Below are 19,054 nucleotides of genomic sequence, written 5' to 3'. Positions count from 1 at the left end.
GACTGTGGATGGACAGTTAGAGAAGTAACCTGTTTGGGACAAACGGTTATTTCAGCGTGTGAATGGGATGAATGCAAGGTTGAGACGTGAATTGTGAAGGAGGGGAACTGCTGCGAGCGGAGGAAAAGCGACGTCAGAAGGTGTCGCGCTGGGATTGGTCGGTTGGTGTGAGACGCGTTGCTATTGGTGGATTTAACATCAGGAAGTGAATGAAAATATTGTGTGCGATGAAAACTGTTCATCATGAAATGCTTTAGGGTTTTTCGAGAATTATGTAGAGGTGATAAACATGCGGTTACTCGTGGGGGAGAAGAAGCCCCTCCCGAGGATACATTATATGGCAAGAAATGTGGGATTGCATACCATAATTTGGCTTGAAAATTGGCATAAAATGACTCAAGGCGAGGGAGAATTGGCTTTTCCACGGTACGGCTCCCTCAGGTTGGAAGTGTTGTGCCAGTTGAAATCTGTGATGGCGGCACTACGACCTTTGCCGAGACCAACTCAGTTTGAGGCATTGCATGCATGGATCAGAGCAGCGCATGATAGGAAAAGAGATCGAAGTCAGGAAAGGGTGAAGAAGTTAATTAAGGCGTTTCAGGATGCGAGGTGGGACGCAGAAGAGAAAAGGTGGAGAGTGCAAACAATAGAGGGAGACAGGTTGTATCCACTATTGGTAAAGACTGATGGCTCGAGGGTAAAGAGTGCAGATGATGATGACAGTGATACAGATGACAGCTTACTAGAGAGGTTGTTGTCTGAGAGACCACCTCCATACAATCCAAATTCTTATGAAGGGAAGTCAGCTCCAGCAGAAGGGACTAGTGGATTACAGACTCAGTCAGAGGTTAGAGTAGAAGGGAAAATCTCGACAGGAACTGAGGGCATGAAGAATCAGTCTGTACCGAACACTGAGGTTGGGAGAGGTGTGAGGTTACCGGACGCTCTAAATGTACCGGTCACCATTGGACCCATTGTTTCTGTTTACGACCCAGATCAAGAGAAGGTTGGAAGTTCAGTCCAGTCAGCTGTAGGAGCGAGGAGTGTGGTCAAGGGAAATGGATCGGTGAGTGGAATGGAACAGACTCCAAAACCTATAGAATGGAGTACGTCATTGCCAGCTACAGCAGACTCCTCAAGGGGATAGGCAGAGGCGAGACCAGTGAGGCCGACGTCTTTGGCCGAGTCAAGATCAGACTTGAGGATGTGGACACCGCCAGTGAGAAATCAGAATCAGAGTGAGAGGACGATAGAAAGTGAACGAGGCACTGTAGTAAATCGTTCTGTTCCTATGAGCATGTCAGAAGAGAGTAGATCTCAGGAACGGGAATGTGATTATGATGAACGGAATGGGGCAGCATGTCGAGAAGTACTGAAGGGAGCCTTGAAAGGGAGGATGTTAGATGTTGTAAGGTTGAAAGCAGAAGTAGATGAGATGATAAGCGGAAATTTACCTCTTGAAAGAACGTACATGTACAAGCAAGACAAGTTACTTTTTGTGGCTAAGGATGTGACTCGCAAGGCAAGATCTGCACATGAGAAGTTGTCAGATTTAGCTAAGAAGTATGATGTGGACCTGTCTAAAACAAAATCATTGCAGGGAAGCCACGGATTGCAGTATAGCGACCAAGAATTGGAAGAGAAGAGGGTCATGGGATTGAGGACCCATATCAAAGATTTGATAATAGCAATGCGTGCATTGATCATGCTTGACAAGTGGGAAGAAAGGTGGTCCAAGAAGAAGTGTTCTAGAAGAACAATAGGAGAGACGCCACCTCCAGGTGGGGGGATGATGGATGTAGGAAGTTTTCCTTTACGAGAGGTACAGAATGGAGGCTATGTGCATGTGCCTTGGAGTAGGAGTGATTTGGCTGCATTTACGAATGATTTTCCCCGTTTAAGGGAGAAGCCTGTGGAGTGGTATAAGCAGGTTGATCGGTTTGTCAAAATCTCAAAGGTGTGGGTCGACTTGAATACATTGTTTGACATTGTGGTTCCTGGCTACTTATAGTCGGCATGTAAGATTGCGGTTGAGTGGCCAACTTCGGAGCCTGACAGGGATACCGTTTCGAATGGTCCGTCACCTATAGTCATGAAGAAGTTCGAACAGGTGATCACATGGTTGAAGTCGAAAATTTCACCGCAGGATATTGACTGGGTCAAGATAAATCGGACAGTGCAAGAGCCAAAGGAGACAGTGCATGAGTTTTATGAGAGACTCTTGCAGGCAGTACAGTGGATTGGATGTCTTGGATACAAAAGACATGGGACAGTTTGTTTCGAAGTTTGTGTTGGAATTGAGGCCAGAGGTTAGTCTCATGATACAACAGCATTGATTAGTTGGCAGAACAAGCCGGTGGATGAGATTTTGCGGTATGCCAGGTACTGTAGTGATGAGATAGAATCGAAGCACAGGAAGTTGAAGGACAAATTGATGTTTGTTCAGATGCAAACGGCTCAGGGACAGCCTAATGGAGGGACGTTTGGAAGGAAGCAGGGAAATAACCAAGGAGGAAATCAGAATGCCCAAGGTCAGGGAAGACCAAAGTCAGTTGATCCTAAGACAGGAATGGATATGGCGACATTGAAAAAGACCACTGCGTGTCATCTTTGTCACCAGGTTGGACATTTGAAACACGAGTGTCCCTTGAACCCGATGAATCAGGTGCAGCAGGAAGTGGAGATAGTTCAGGTACCTCTACCTGAAATGGTTCCCACTGTAACCAGACCTAGGATGGTGAAAGGGGGGACTAATAGTCCGTATGTGCAAGTTCCTCAGCCGCCTAGGTTTCAAAATGCTCACCAAGCTCAACTACGAATATACTTCCTAACCTTGCGGATAGCTTAAATGTACCACAGCTACCCCACGATCCAGTCGAGGAACTATTAGGGCTAGTAACCACCACACCTGCCCCTGATGGTGATAAATCTCCCCTCTGTCATATTGTATCATGGAATGTGGTCGGAATTTGGTCAAAGCTAAGTAATCATTTGTGGTGGGATTTTGTCCTAAAAATTGACATTTTATGTTTCCAAGAAACATGGTCGAAACAGGTGGTCCATATGAATGGGTTTAGAACTTATCACATCCCAGCAATAGACGGTCTGAGTGGGAGAGCCAAGCTTGGTCTTTGCACTTATATATCGAGTGCTTTGAAGATAAAGGACATAACGATGTGTGCTAACGACCACTATTTCCAAATACTTACATTGGATATTGATGCAAAACATTGCCTAGTTTTAACCAATTTTTACAATAATATTCCCCAAGCCGATGTAGAAACTGTTATTAAGAATATTACAACCCGATTGAAATCCATTAGCAGAAGTAAGGCGAAATAAATGATAATGCTATTGGCAGGTGATTTTAATAGTGCGCTATGTCCCAATGCTAAGGATAATCTATGCGGGTTTCCAATTGAAGTGGGGGTATGCTCATCTCATTTCCGGCATTCTGCCCTAGGGGAAAAACTAAATGAATTGATTTTTTCTCTTGACTTGGGATTTATAAATGATCTGTGTCCAACACCTGTCTCTATGCCTTGGACTTTCAACGGTAGGGGTTTATTCCCCACCATAGACTATGTTTTAATGCCAAGTAACCACGAGCAGAGTCTTCACTCATTCCACGTCTCAGACATCTCCCTTAGCGACCACTTCCCTTTGTGCCTGACAATAAAGCTAATGTCAGATAAAATGGTTAAATCTAGCACAAACGACCAGTTGCTAGAAAATATCGTTATTAGGAGTACAAATGGTTTTTCTTTGCGTTGGTCCATGGTAGACCAAGCAACAATAATCAAGTCAGTGGTGAACAGCTGTAAATCTGCCATCAAGACCTGTTTGTCTGAAACAGCCGCCCCAGACAAGATTCTTGCCTCTTTCCTGGTGATATCCCAAACCATAAAAGAATCCCTGCTCAGACGTATAAATAGTAAAAAATACGTGAGTGGATGGTTTGACTCTAGGTGTACGCAAGCACACTCTCACCTAAAAAGAGAGTTACATAAATCCCCTAGGAATTTGGCTGACTAGAGGATCGCTAGATGGGAATACAAACAAGCAATTAAGACAAGGAAAAAACCCTGAAGAAGGAGGCATGGAAGGCATTACATACGGCCTATGTGGCGAACCATAGCTCGGCTTTTTGGAAGGCTGTTAAAACACCTTTTCTTTCACCTAACGCTGGCCCTACCATCGAAATAGCAATTAGTGAGGATCAATGGATTGAACATTTTTCAAGTGTATACAATGGGGAGGGAATATCTGATAAAACGGGTAGTAATGATAAGGAGGATTATAACTTTAATTTATCCCATCACGACTCAGGCTTGTCGTTTACCCTAAATGAAGTGGAGAGGGCTCTATCTAGAACTGAGAGAGGGAAGGCCCCCGGGCCGGATGGGGTTCCCGTGGATTTGTTTAAAACTAACATTTCTCTATGGGGGCCTATCACAGCCCAGGTGATTACAGCTAGCTGTAGTACCTCTTTTCTACCTACCTGGGTAGAATCTACTATTGTGCCTATTTTAAACAAGCATTTGCAATGCAATCGGTCTCGCTATTGGGACCTTGTAAGTGTTTAGCCAGAGCTATTGGCACTGCCAATGTGTTTAAGTTATGTTATAAAACAATACTTAATCTAAAAGCTATTAGCGGTCACCATGGCAACAATCCTATTTGGGTGAGACTAGGTGAACTTCAGGTTAGCAACAAAAAGACATATGATGCCCGAGTTTGGTAGTTATTGTACACGTCAGGAAATAATGGTTACACCTGAGCATGTCTGGATGAGCTCCACTGAGTGTTGATGCTAGAAGGGGCTGTCGGAGTTACGAATATTACAACCTGCAATGTCTAAGGAGGAGCAGTCTTGCACTGTTACAAGAGGGATTTGAGCCCTGAACCAAAAGCGTTCCCTGAGTCTTAATTCAAAAAAGAAAAGGCGTTTTAAACAACTTAATATGATTACTTTAGAGAATACAATGTGAAACATATATTAATGCTCTGACTTTTAAAATTTTAAGACAAAAAAAAAAAATGGTGCTCAAACCCTCAAACCTCAGCAATGTCTGGTGCCTAGAGCTAATGTGCTTAATCAGTGCGCTTTACAGATGTTCTTACGTATGGCAATAAAACGTGTGCACCAATTAATATAATTAACCAGTTGTGCAATTTGAGTAACCTTACATTATGTATCAATGCAAAAAGCATTCAGCAAATTTCTGTAAAACGTAACTCAAAATTAAACATAATCATTTGGACAACATACATTAAATATGCAAATTAACACACTGATTTCAACAAACTGCTTGATAGTGTGCAAAAGTTAGAATAAGTCAGGCAGGCACACCACTCCCCTCACCGTCATCTACCTATGTAGGGCCTATACCTTTGTTGCTCCGCCAGTAGACAGCCCCTAACTCTTCGTCGGTCTTTGCACCATTATAGTTGTTATTATAAAACAATATCTGATTAAAATGTTGGTTAGTGCCAAATAAATAAACAAATAAGACCATGTTCATCATTATTGTTCAGTCAGACTGTATAGAGGTCAAGTTTTTTCCTAAATTAATGAGACCTTTCAACAGTACATGGTGTGAAATTTGAAGAAGTGGGTAGCATTTGACCTTTGCCACTTATGCTACACCCCACATCAATAGGGTGTCCTCCCAAACGCTGAGCTTTATAGAATAACCTGGACTACGCTAGCATAGTTGAAAACACAGTTTATTGCACGCCTACTTCTGCCATTACAGGCTGGACCAAGGTACTTGGGTTCAAGGAAATCAGCAACCAAAGGGCATATGCTACTGAAAGAAATGGATTTGAGACACTGAGCGACTAACTTATTGATTTACGAAGCAACATAGAGGGTGAGGTACAGAAGCAACATGGTAGGTGAAAGCAACCTGGAGGAAGTAGATAGGTAAAAGAAAAACAGACGGCAGGGGACAGCAATGGGAAGAGAAGGGGGGCACACCGGCAAAAGAGAGCAACATGGACTGTGGAAAGAAGAAGTACAGAAGGGAGAACACTGGAAAACATATGCACTACTACTGAATGCTTAACCAAAAAGAAAACAAGCATTTGCAATGCAATAGGTCTCGCATTTATAAGAGTTTGAGCTATTGGCATTGTAAAATTACAATGCCTTTTATTTATGTTTTGGTTTTAAAACAAATAAAAGGCATTGTCATTTACAATGTCAGTAGCATAAACTCGCATAAAAGCAGTGTGTGGAGTGCAGCAGTGTGCGGCGTGCAGCAGTGTGCGGCGTGCAGCAGTGAGCGGCGTGCAGCAGTGAGGGGCGTGCAGCAGTGAGCGGCGTGCAGCAGTGTGCGGCGTGCAGCAGTGTGCGGAGTGCAGCAGTGTTTCGTGTAGCAGTGTGAGGCGTGCAGCAGTGTGAGGCGTGCAGCAGTGTGAGGCGTGCAGCAGTGTGCGGCGTGCAGCAGTGTGCGGCATGCAGCAGTATGCGGCGTGCAGCAGTGTGCGGCGTACAGCAGTGTGCGGCGTGCAGCAGTGTGAGGCATGCAGCACTGTGTGGCGTGCAGCGGTGTGCAGCGGTGTGCGGCGTGCAGCAGTGTGCAGCGTGCAGCAGTGTCGTGCAGCATGCAGCAGTGAGTAATGCAGCAGTGTGCAGCAGTGTGGGGCGTGCAGCAGTGTGCGGCGTGCAGCAGTGTGCACCGTGCAGCAGTGTGTGGCGTGCAGCAGTGTTTCGTGTAGCATTGTGCGGCGTGCAGCAGTGTGCGGCGTGCAGCAGTGTGCGGCGTGCAGCGGCGTGCAGCAGTGTGCTGCGTGCACCAGTGTTGTGCAGCATGCAGCAGTGAGTAATGCAGCAGTGTGCAGCAGTGTGTGGCGTGCAGCAGTGTGCGGCATGCAGCAGTGTGCGGCGTGCAGCAGTGTGCGACGTGCAGCAGTGTGTGGCGTGCAGCGGCGTGCAGCAGTGTGTGGCGTGCAGCGGCGTGCAGCAGTGTGCGGCGTGCAGCAGTGTGCGGCATGCAGCAATGTGCGGCGTGCAGCAGTGTGTAATGCAGCAGTGTGTTATTGGATAGTGGAAATGCTTTTGTCAGATGCCTGGCCACAAGCATGGACAGCTCTAATGCCCCCGACATTACCAAATAAGTCTCTAATTGAAAATCTCATCGTCATTTTGGTGCACCTATAATGCCGGATGGGAGTTTGGGGCTTTGTTAGGTCTGTGGAAAAGCCAGACGAAGAATTGAAGCGTTAACGTGTGTGCTCTTTTGTGGGAAAAACTACAGCCAGGTACAGAGAATGCATCGCACAGTGCATAAAGGGATACTGATACAATTACTGTATTGTGCTTCTCTTATGGGACAGCGGAGTCCTTCAACAGATGGTGACATGTATGCTGCACAGAAAACAGCAGGACTGGGGGAGGAAAATAAGTAGCATCAATGATACAAAACAGATTATAAACTGGCCCAAGGTTTTAAAAATGTACATGGTACAGTGCACGGATGCTTTAAAGTAAATGTATTATTACGTTTTGAGGACTTTTAGAGAAAAGAGAGTATACTAGATTGGAAATGTATAACCTACATTATGATTCAAACAGTGCCCTGTTAAAAATAGTCCATAACCCCGAATAAACATAAAAATGCCTGGAGCTGGGACCAGTGGGAGCCTGTTTACACCAAGGGAAGATAATGATACTCCCAAATGTCATATCCTGCAGTGCACACCACCAGGATAAAATAATTGTCAGTGCAATCTGCAGACAGATCTCTCAGATGAAACGAGGCGACGGTAGAGCTCCATACAAGACTGGTGTCAACAAAGGCTACATTTGAGAGAAAATTCGAGGTATTACAGCAGAACTGCCTGGCATACAAATAACTGCATAGGCTCAGTTTGGGTAAAGGCCCACCGAATGCTATAGCTGCAGCAAATATATGCTTGTCACATTTTGGAAACACTTGAACCACTGCACTTTGTAGTAGGAGAGCATTTCGTATTTAAAGCTGTACTGACAAGCAAGCATTTCTTGCGTTGTTAACAAGTCTTGTAGGACTGATACCGAGTAAGAGGAAAACGAAGTAGAGTGTTACGTTTATGGTTTTAGCCGTAATACTGTAAAAGAGGCCGATTGTAAACTATTTGGAAAGCTTTCTAGCCCACCATTCGCATATTGGTATGCAGACATAATCAAAAGACTATTTATTAGGTGAGGCTGCATTATTAAAATATATGGTTGACTAATGAAGACAGTCATCTATATTTGGGCGACTGTTGCGATATGATCGCGGAAAACATTGTGGACTGTGGAAAAAAGAAACGAGACGCGATGGTGGAGGGGTGGGGGAGAGAAGCGGGAGTGTGAAATAGCAGCAGGGAAGGGGGCGGAGAGGGGCTACGAGGGAGAGCGACGTAAAGCCATATGGCTGCTTTGCGCGCGTGCACGATAGCTATGGAAAAGTTATGAACTGGGCCAAAGAGGAGGTCCTGCAAATTATCAGCCTCTGTTCCTACCGAAAGAGGTGGGCAGCATACAGCAGCTATGTTTTCCAATCTATAATAAATATTTACATTAGGATGTCAGCAGGAGTTCAGCATATAAAAATACGTTAAGAAACAAAATACAGTAAGGTAACGGAACGGCTTTGCTGTTTCAGTGCTAAATTCTCTTGATCTTGTGCACATTGTAATGACTCTACTAGCTTGGCTAATGGTTTCTAGGTTTAGTTTTATCGACTTCTAGCAGTGCTTTATATAGCGCAAACATGACCCGAAGGCAGTGGAGCATTTTATATGAGCACCAATTACATTACAGTTGGACACAATTTGTTTTTTAGGTAAGAGGAGATTAAGTGATTTGCCCAGAATCGCAGGATGTTGAGCCTACACCAAGACTCAAACCTGGTTCCAAACTCAGGAGCTCTGGCCATAGCGCCACATCCTCTTCATTGCTCTGCTTCTGAGTTCACTGCTTACAGCGTGAAGGTATATGCATGGAGATGAACCAAACAGAAGTACTAAAGGGAGGTCCGTGGGGTTAGAAAAAGCTTTCATGTGTGCAAAAGAGTCACATTCATTGGTAGAGAATCCCGTAGTGAAATGGGATCAAGCGACTAGTGCCAGTGCCGTGCTCGAGGGAGGTGCATGTGCAGCTGCTACACAGATTGTCAGCTCGAGGAACAAAGTCTACTGAGCACTGCAGACCGCTGGACACCAACGGGGATGTTGTCTATAACGCTTTGCACAACGTTCGTGCTTGAAGTTCCAATTAATGTGCAACTGCTGCTTATGTAAATACACCAATGACATGTAACTTCTGCTGCACCAACAGCAGTGCTGAGTTATTAGAAAACTCACTTCTCCAGCGCGAGACGCGATGGTGGGGGGGTGGGGGAGAGAAGCGCGAGTTCTGATAACTGGTGAACTGGTGTGAAATAGCAGCAGGGAAGGGGGCGGAGAGGGGCTACGAGGGAGAGCGACGTAAAGCCATATGGCTGCTTTGCTCGCGTGCACGCCTCGTGCACTGTAGCTCTATGCCAGGGAAAGCACTTTTAAAAACCCCCTTACAAAATGTCTCAAAAAGAGACAGCTTTCGCTGTCTCAGCGAGACCTAAAAAGTAGTGACTGAAAATTAAGCATTAGAAGAATAGAAGTAATGAGGTCACGACCCACAGGGGGGAACGACCATAAGAAGATGAAGGAAAGACCACACAAGCGAACAAAAAAAAGCAAGGAAATAAGAGTGACAAATAAACCCAACCAATGGTAAGCAACGTGTGGGCTGTAAGCCCATTGTAAAATTATAATAGGTCTTTGCACAAACAGACAGCTTCTGCTGTATGTTAGGCGAGACCTAAAACCAGAAACAACTGTGTACTTAACCACTGGATCACAAAGTGACGCGATGAAGATAAACAACAATAGGTAGAGATAGAAAAGTCTCAAGGCAGTTGAACGTTTTCTACTGATTAAATACAATGAGCCATATCAAATATCTCCTTGAGAACGAAATATAATATTCCAATTTGATGCAAAATCAATATGATACGTTTTGAGATTACAGACTATGGAAACTATAGACACAAGTTGTTAGTTTACTGGTCACCATAACAATCGCTACGGATGCTTTGCATTCTCAATTTACGGTAGTGAGGGTAATTTCATTTTGTTGTCTGGTATGTCACCGTACCTGAACACTAGGCTAAACCCCCAAACGAGATACAACAGAGATAAAATTTGCTTTTTGCCCTCGTGGACTGTTAGGACAATACCATCTGCTATAAAAAAAAAATACTTTCGGACGTCTGGGTCTGTGGCCTTTATTGAGAAACATTTGGACTCCAAAGCCTTTTAATATGCAATGTATTACAATTAAAGAGGTGTTTAGAATTGAGAAAATTGGGGCGCTCCTGACTGAGGGAGGGGCTGCAGGTGTTAAATACAACGCTGCGAAAGCAAAGTTTGCTAGCAATGAACGTGTGCTTGGCTCGACGCCATAGTGGGTGCACAGATTAGCATCAAGTCTCTGACTGTTTCCAGCAGTGACAGATTTATAGAACTCGAAATCTCGAAAAACAACCACTGACTTTCAAGCAGTTCCACTCCATTCAGGCGAACGTATTACCTGCAGTGAGTGCAGCTCACGGAGAGTCAACAATTCATGCGGCTCTTTTAGCTAAATTATCCCCAGCACAGACGGTGACAGACAGATATGGCTCCTAGTTAAGTAGTGTATTCTGTAATACCTCTGCTGTGAGCACGCGACGGGGGGGTCCGCGGGTCATCGAGCAGACAATGTGGACGTATAATAAGTATGTGAGTACAGTGTGTACAGCAAAATCTGTTCACAAGTATTTGTATTATGAACGGAAAGGATTTATGATGCAAGGGGACGCCATTTAAACGAGTTCTGACTTCCGAGTCGTAGTGCGGCTAATTTCAGAAAATAAGACACCCATGGTTGGCTTTCCAGGAAAGCAGGCTCTGTGCATACTACCTGAAGAGCATGATGCAAGAAGCATGAGATTTTAGAAGAAATATTCGAAAGTGTTTAACTGGTTCCTGCATCGGTTCACTTGGAGGTGTTTTCCTAAAAGATGCTTTGCACATCCGCACACCGCTTGCTGCAGGTTTGACAGTTGCTGCATGTAGCGAACTCACCCGTCGACCACCAGCTCGAGTGTGGCTGAGATTGCTGTGCAGTTGGCGGGAGCTCGGCGCGGTACCCGGTGGCACCCCTGCAGCTGCACAGAGCATGAAGGAGGCCGGGGCTCACCCGCCGGTGACAACCACCATGCCTGGGAGCAGGCAAATGGGTCCGAGGCACAGCCTCTCGCCACCCGGGCACATCGGCGGGCACTCCCAGCATGCAGCCTGCCTCTCCCAAACCAGCAAAGCAGCGAAAACCCATCCCGCTTGGCGTGGCAGCTAAATTCCCAACAACGCCAATTTAATATCAACTCTGTGTCTTAGTTCTTTTCCTAAAATTCACGTGTTCGCTGCATTATTATAATTGAAGCAATGTTCGCCGAAAGGAACAGGAAGCTGGAAAGAAGAGTAGTCAGGCGAGTGAACTGCGGGTGAAGAGGCGGGAGTGAAACCCACCGAGCTTCACTTTGTCCTGTTTCGTTTGACTGCTTGTGCTGTCTCTGCCATCCGCCCTGAATTGGCCCGTGTATGACATTGTATGCGCATGTGTTCTGGACAGGATAGGACAGGTCAGGCAAAATATAGTGCGAACTCAAGCAGCCAATCACAGCAGAAAACAAGCATTTACAAATGCAATAGGACTCGTATTTACGCGAGCCCTATTGCATTGTAAACAAAAGTGCGGGCATGGAAGAAGGCACAAATGGGAGGGGGTGGCGGGGTGGTGGTGGGCAGAGAAGTCTCAAACTGCTGGAGGAAATGGGGGGAGGCAGGGGAACAAACAAGTTTTTAAAGTAAAGGGGCTGATAGCTATGGAAGGAGAAAAATGACAACACGGCTGTCAGGAGGAGGGACTAACAAGCTGAAAACGAATGAGAAAGCAGCATTTATAATTTAAGCCAATGAAAAAGATGCTTGGAAAGTGGGCGAAGCTTCCCCCACTACACTGTATACTGCATGCCTCGCAGAGCGAGCAGGGCGTTCCCTGCAACGCTATGCGAGACCTAAAAAAGGGGGACAGGCAGGACCCAGGATGCTATAGGCCCATTTCTTTACTCGATGCCATTACAAAAGTAACAGGTAGAGTAATATTAGAACGCCTCCAGGATTGGGCGGAGGAAAACTCTGTTCTGTCTGACCTGCAGTACGGTTTTCGTGCAGGGCTTGGAACGACAGAGCAGGGTATAAATCTATCAATCCTGGTGGGGAAATACACAAGGGCAAAGCAGGGAAATCTATTTTTAGCTTTTGTGGACCTCACAGCCGCATTTGACTGCGTGGTCCACAGCAAACTCTGGTTTATTTTAGAAGATATGGGGGTTGATGTTCGGATTATTTATTTTCTTAAGCATTTTTATTGTGATGCTAAGGCACGTGTGCGATGCGGATTGAAGGGCGAATGTTCGGCTGCATTTCCAATTAAGAGCGGAGTCAGACAAGGTTGCTTCTCTCTTTTTATGAAAAATCTTGGCTTGAGAGTAAACTCCTCTAAGACATTCATTTTGCGTTGTGGCCCTAGCATTAAGAAACCAAAAGACATGTTTGTTGCAGGGCAGACGATTGGGGTAACTAAAGAGTTGCCATACTTGGGAATTCTTTTTGCACACAACGATACCTGGGGACAAGCAGTCTTAGCAAAAAAGCTGGTACTCCTACGCACAACAGCAGCCCTAACTACCTTTGCTAGAAAGCTGGGAAAGAGACCACCCGAGGAGCTTATCAAGATCTACAAGGCAAAGTGTGTCTCATCTGTTTTATATGGGGCAGGAGTCTGGGGGTTTACCGATTCGCTCGCAATCCAACGCATAGAAAATTCTTTTTTAAGATATATTTTATCAGTTCCGAATAGCACTTCATCATATATATGCCATGCGGAGTTGGGGCTCTCTTTCATTTCTGATTTAATAAAGCTAGAGCCTTCTTCTTTGGCATAGGCTATAGACTAAAGAAGAGGCCAAGTTAAACAGGGATATTCTATTAGATGTATTAAAATTGGAAGGGGTATTGAAAATCCCATGGATAAAATATGTCCGTAACACTCTAAAAGATCTTAGCCACTTAGAGTATTTTATGAACCCTCTATCTATTCAACAAATAACAAGGAAAAATCTGAGAAAAGAGGGTCTTTTGCTGTTGGATTCTAACAGAGTGTTGTCTGAAATTTTAAAACCTACTGTACTTTACAACCAGATGGATTTAACTACTTTTAACATTCAGCCCTATTTTATCTATGTACCCGGAGTTTATGATAGATTTTTATTAACTAGATTCAGGCTGGGAATATTTTATAGACTAGTTACCTTGCCTACAAAGAATGATTGGTCTCAACATCTCCCTCCTTGCCCTTGTGATAATAACTCTAATCAATCTCTGATTCATGTAATGTTATTTTGTAAATTTTATATCCACTTTCGGAAATTGTATTTGGTACCAGTTTTAAAAATGTTTGGGCTCCGCCAATGTCGACCTGCTTTACTTGCATTACAACAGCTTGATAATGCGCACATTACTTTTAGAATAGTAATATATTTGAAGCAAGTCTTGAGACATAGGAACTGTTTGTTTACTTAACCTCTTCTTTGGATACAGCACACATGAGTTTAATCACGTTTTTAATCCTATAATGTATTTATACTGAAATTATATTTATATTATTTTAGGCTATGAAATGAGTTGTTTTTTATGTTGGTACGATATTTTTAATGTTACAAATTATGTATTGTTGTGTATTTCTATGTGCTTTTATGATTGTCTTATGTAGCAATCGAATAAAGCTTATTGAATTGAATTGACTGGGTCAAGATAGATCGGACAGTGAAAGAGCCAAAGGAGACAGTGCATGAGTTTTATGAGAGACTCTTGCAGGCAGTACAGTGGATTGGATGTCTTGGATACAAAAGACATGGGATAGTTTGTTTCAAAGTTTGTGTTGGAATTGAGGCCAGAGGTTAGTCTCATGATACAACAGCATTTGATTTCTTGGCAGAAAAAGCCGGTGGATGAGATTTTGCGGTATGCCAGGTACTGTAGTGATGAGATAGAATCGAAGCACAGGAAGTTGAAGGACAAATTGATGCTTGTTCAGATGCAAATGGCTCAGGGACAGCCTAATGGAGGGACGTTAGGAAGGAAGCAGGGAAATAACCAAGGAGGAAATCAGAATGCCCAAGGTCAGGGAAGACCAAAGTCAGTTGATCCTAAGACAGGAATGGATGTGGCGACATTGAAAAAGACCACTGCGTGTCATCTTTGTCACCAGGTCGGACATTTGAAATGCGAGTGTCCCTTGAACCCGATGAATCAGGTTGAAAGCAGAAGTAGATGAGATGATAAGCGGAAATTTACCTCTTGAAAGAACGTACATGTACAAGCAAGACAAGTTACTTTTTGTGGCTAAGGATGTGACTCGCAAGGCAAGATCTGCACATGAGAAGTTGTCAGATTTAGCTAAGAAGTATGATGTGGACCTGTCTAAAACAAAATCATTGCAGGGAAGCCACGGATTGCAGTATAGCGACCAAGAATTGGAAGAGAAGAGGGTCATGGGATTGAGGACCCATATCAAAGATTTGATAATAGCAATGCGTGCATTGATCATGCTTGACAAGTGGGAAGAAAGGTGGTCCAAGAAGAAGTGTTCTAGAAGAACAATAGGAGAGACGCCACCTCCAGGTGGGGGGATGATGGATGTAGGAAGTTTCCCTTTACGAGAGGTACAGAATGGAGGCTATGTGCATGTGCCTTGGAGTAGGAGTGATTTGGCTGCATTTACGAATGATTTTCCCCGTTTAAGGGAGAAGCCTGTGGAGTGGTATAAGCAGGTTGATCGGTTTGTCAAAATCTCAAAGGTGTGGGTCGACTTGAATACATTGTTTGACATTGTGGTTCCTGGCTACTTATAGTCGGCATGTAAGATTGCGGTTGAGTGGCCAACTTCGGAGCCTGACAGGGATACCGTTTCGAATGGTCCGTCACCTATAGTCATGAAGAAGTTCGAACAGGTGATCACATGGTTGAAGTCGAAAATTTCACCGCAGGATATTGACTGGGTCAAGATAAATCGGACAGTGCAAGAGCCAAAGGAGACAGTGCATGAGTTTTATGAGAGACTCTTGCAGGCAGTACAGTGGATTGGATGTCTTGGATACAAAAGACATGGGACAGTTTGTTTCGAAGTTTGTGTTGGAATTGAGGCCAGAGGTTAGTCTCATGATACAACAGCATTGATTAGTTGGCAGAACAAGCCGGTGGATGAGATTTTGCGGTATGCCAGGTACTGTAGTGATGAGATAGAATCGAAGCACAGGAAGTTGAAGGACAAATTGATGTTTGTTCAGATGCAAACGGCTCAGGGACAGCCTAATGGAGGGACGTTAGGAAGGAAGCAGGGAAATAACCAAGGAGGAAATCAGAATGCCCAAGGTCAGGGAAGACCAAAGTCAGTTGATCCTAAGACAGGAATGGATATGGCGACATTGAAAAAGACCACTGCGTGTCATCTTTGTCACCAGGTTGGACATTTGAAACACGAGTGTTCCTTGAACCCGATGAATCAGGTGCAGCAGGAAGTGGAGATAGTTCAGGTACCTCTACCTGAAATGGTTCCCACTGTAACCAGACCTAGGATGGTGAAAGGGGGGACTAATAGTCAGTATGTGCAAGTTCCTCAGCCGCCGAGGGTTCAAAATGCTCAGCAAGGAGTCTGAACTTACCAACAGATTCCCTTGTTCGAAGGGTGTGAGGAGTTCGGTCCAGACCCGTTGGCATGACGGTGCCTGAGAGGGGAGGAAGACTGCACGCTTGGAGCAGTCTTAGAGGTAGACCAGAGGGGACCATTTGTAGAAGCAGACATTGATGGTCACCCTACCACCTTTTTGGTTGACACTGGTGCTACACGGTCTACTGTAAGATCAGCAATAGTCCCCAACCGACCCCTCTCGGGACAATCGATCAAAGTTGTTGGTGTAGCAAATAAGAAACTGACTAGCCCATTGACAGAGCCAATTCTGGTGAGAATAGGAACTTTTAAAGATCGACACCAGTTCTTGGTGTGCGACTCGAGTCCAGTATGCCTGTTAGGTAGAGAGCTGCTGTGCAAGTTGAATTGCACCATCTATTGCACACCAAAGGAAGATGAAGTACAGACAAAGGATGATGATGAGACCTTTAAGGTTGCGAATCAGCACGTGTGTATAGAAATGTACCCGGCGCTGACAGTGGAGGAGCTTCCACTTGATTTGAGGGATTCTGTGTCAATTGATGTGTGGGACCTCAGTGGAGAAGAGATCGGATTGGTCAAGGGTGTAGATCCAGTGAAAATACAGGTAAGGCCAAATGTTGAATTTCCTAGGACGCCCCAGTACAATTTGTCACCTGAGACAACTGCAGGGATCAAACCTGTAATTGAGTCTATGATCAAGCAGGGAATTCTGAAAGAGATCATGAGTAGCCCATGTAATTCACCTATCATGGGACTACAGAAACCGAGTGGGAAATTCAGGATCGTGCAAGACCTGCGAAAAATCAATGAGATAGTTGTTCCATGTTGTCCGGTGGTACCGAATCCATCTGTAATCCTGTTTCAGATTCCATGTGAAGCTAAGTCGTTTACAGTGATTGATTTGTGTCAAGCATTCTTCTCAATCCCACTCCATGAGGAAAGCCAATTTCTTTTTGCTTTCCGGCTGGAGAACTGTGTGTTAACGTGGTGTCGTATCCCACAAGGGTACACGGAGAGCCCATCAATTTTAATCAGATCTTGAAGAAGAATCTTGAAGGTCTTGTGTTGCCGCAGAACTCCGTTGCTTCAGAAACTGAGGACGCTTGCAGGATCGATACCATTGCCTTACTAAATCATTTGGCAGAGAATGGACACACGGTGTCTTCGAGCAAGTTGCAATTCTGCTTCAGTGAAGTGCAGTATTTGGCTCACAAAATTGAGAAGGGCAAGAGAAAGGTGTCACCAGATCGTATTGAGGCAATTATGAACATGCCTGTGCCCACCATTTAGAGAGAAGTCAGAATGTTTTTGGGGATGGTTGGCTACTGTCGCCAATGGATTCCCAATTTCTCCTTTGAAGCAATGCCTTTGCAACGGCTGACGAACAAGGATGCGAGTGATCCGGTACCATGGGATGAAGACTGCTTGAGGTCATTTTTGAGGCTGAGAGAAGCCCTGTGTTGCGCTCCAGCTTTGGGGATGCCAGAATTCAACGCGGCATTCACATTGTTCTGTTGCGAGAGAGAAGGTTGCGCATTGGCAGTTCTGACTCAGAATCATGGAGGTGTCCGTAGACCAGTTGCCTACTTTTCAGCTACGTTAGACCCAGTAGCTTCTGCGTTGCCCGAATCACTGACACAATATCGAAAGACTAAAAATCGACCTACAAATATATCGATACAAAATAATCGATCACATTATTATCGACATCATATACTTATTTAAAACATTACAAAAATATCGAACACACAATTTCGAACTACAGAAATATAGGTACACAAAATATCGCCAACACAAATATCGAAATCCTAAAATATCGATGCTCATTAATATACATATACTTCATAACAAAATATCGTAAACTAAAATATCGACCACTAAAATATCTCCATTTTACTAATATCGACTATATAACATTTAATTAAAACCTAAAATCAAACAACATAAACACCAAATAATGTCTTTTTACTCTACACAAAATTATTATTAAACAATTATATATTTACTACATTTAAAAATGGATTTAAATAATTAACTCTTTACTAAAACATTATTAACAACTTTCCTACATTAAACAACTATATTATTAAATTATACTTTATCAATTCATGCATCCAATACATAATATAATGTTTAGAAAAATACATATAGAATTATACACCACAAAACCACTAATTAGCGTTTTCCTTATTAGGAAACTAACTACCAGAATAAAAAAAAAAAAATTCGAACTAACCAATGAAAACACTCCGAATTCAAACTAACCAATAAAACACATATTACAACATGCAAAGCACTATAAAAAGAAGTTCAACTTCATTCACAGTCCAGAACCAAAAAAACAAAATTGAATGAAGAGGAAAATCTACTGGATTGCAACTGCACATATAAGAAGATCAACATAGAGGAAATATTTAAAACTATCAAAAGTAAGTTAACTATATTATTCTCATGAAGACTGAAATCTAATAAATTGTAATTACAATATACATACACTATAAATAAATTAATGTCTTCTTTCTATTTCATGTTTTCACTACAGGAAACTCCAAAAGAAACTAAGAAAATACAGAACAGCACCAAAAAAGATACAACTAAAAAGTAAGTTTTTCACAACCAAAAATCAACTAATAGATTAAAATACCACCCTAATTAAATCCCAATTGCAAATCCCCTAACCATTCCCTATAAAAATATAGAAACAATTATTACAACAAATTTCCTTTTCTTTTCCAGACAAAGAAAATACTAGAGGAAAATTCCACAAATAAAGAATCAAGAGCATTCTACTCAAACACATCAAAACCAACTTTGTAAGTATATAGTAACTAAATCTTGTTTTTTTCTACTGAAAATTAATATAACATCATATATAATAACTATAATATATATTTTTCATAGATAAAGCTACATCAAAATGACTGAAGGAGCTGAATTCATAACAAGCCAGAAGGGAAAAATGTTACTATGCTATATGGGATACACTTACACACAGGAAAAAGTGTATGGTTTAAAAGTTAACTGGAAATGCACTAAATATTACTCTAATAAGTGCTATGGGCGTGCTACAACACGACAAACAACAGTACTATACACTAGAGAACATAACCACCCACCAAACATTACTGAAATCGAAGTCAGATCTGCTTTAGAAACTATAAAGGAAGCTAGCACAAGTTCTCAAAAACCTACTAGTGTAATTTT

General features: G+C 43.3%; 1 protein-coding gene across 1 annotated transcript in view; it reads right to left on the bottom strand.

The window, feature by feature from the left end:
* The window catches only part of LOC146809770 (CD209 antigen-like protein C), a 255,939-nt gene extending 244,485 nt beyond the window's left edge, over positions 1-11,454 (bottom strand). Inside the window, exon 1 of the mRNA XM_085616620.1 lies at positions 11,143-11,454. Within this exon, the coding sequence (XP_085472746.1) occupies positions 11,143-11,392 (250 nt within the window). The 5' untranslated portion in view covers positions 11,393-11,454. The remainder of the gene's footprint in view (positions 1-11,142) is intronic.
* Positions 11,455-19,054: the final 7,600 nt, after the last annotated feature.

Source organism: Triturus cristatus, chromosome 7 (genome assembly GCF_964204655.1).
Source record: "Triturus cristatus chromosome 7, aTriCri1.1, whole genome shotgun sequence".
In the NCBI taxonomy this organism is placed as follows: domain Eukaryota; kingdom Metazoa; phylum Chordata; class Amphibia; order Caudata; family Salamandridae; genus Triturus; species Triturus cristatus.
This window is presented reverse-complemented; position numbering and strand designations above follow the sequence as displayed.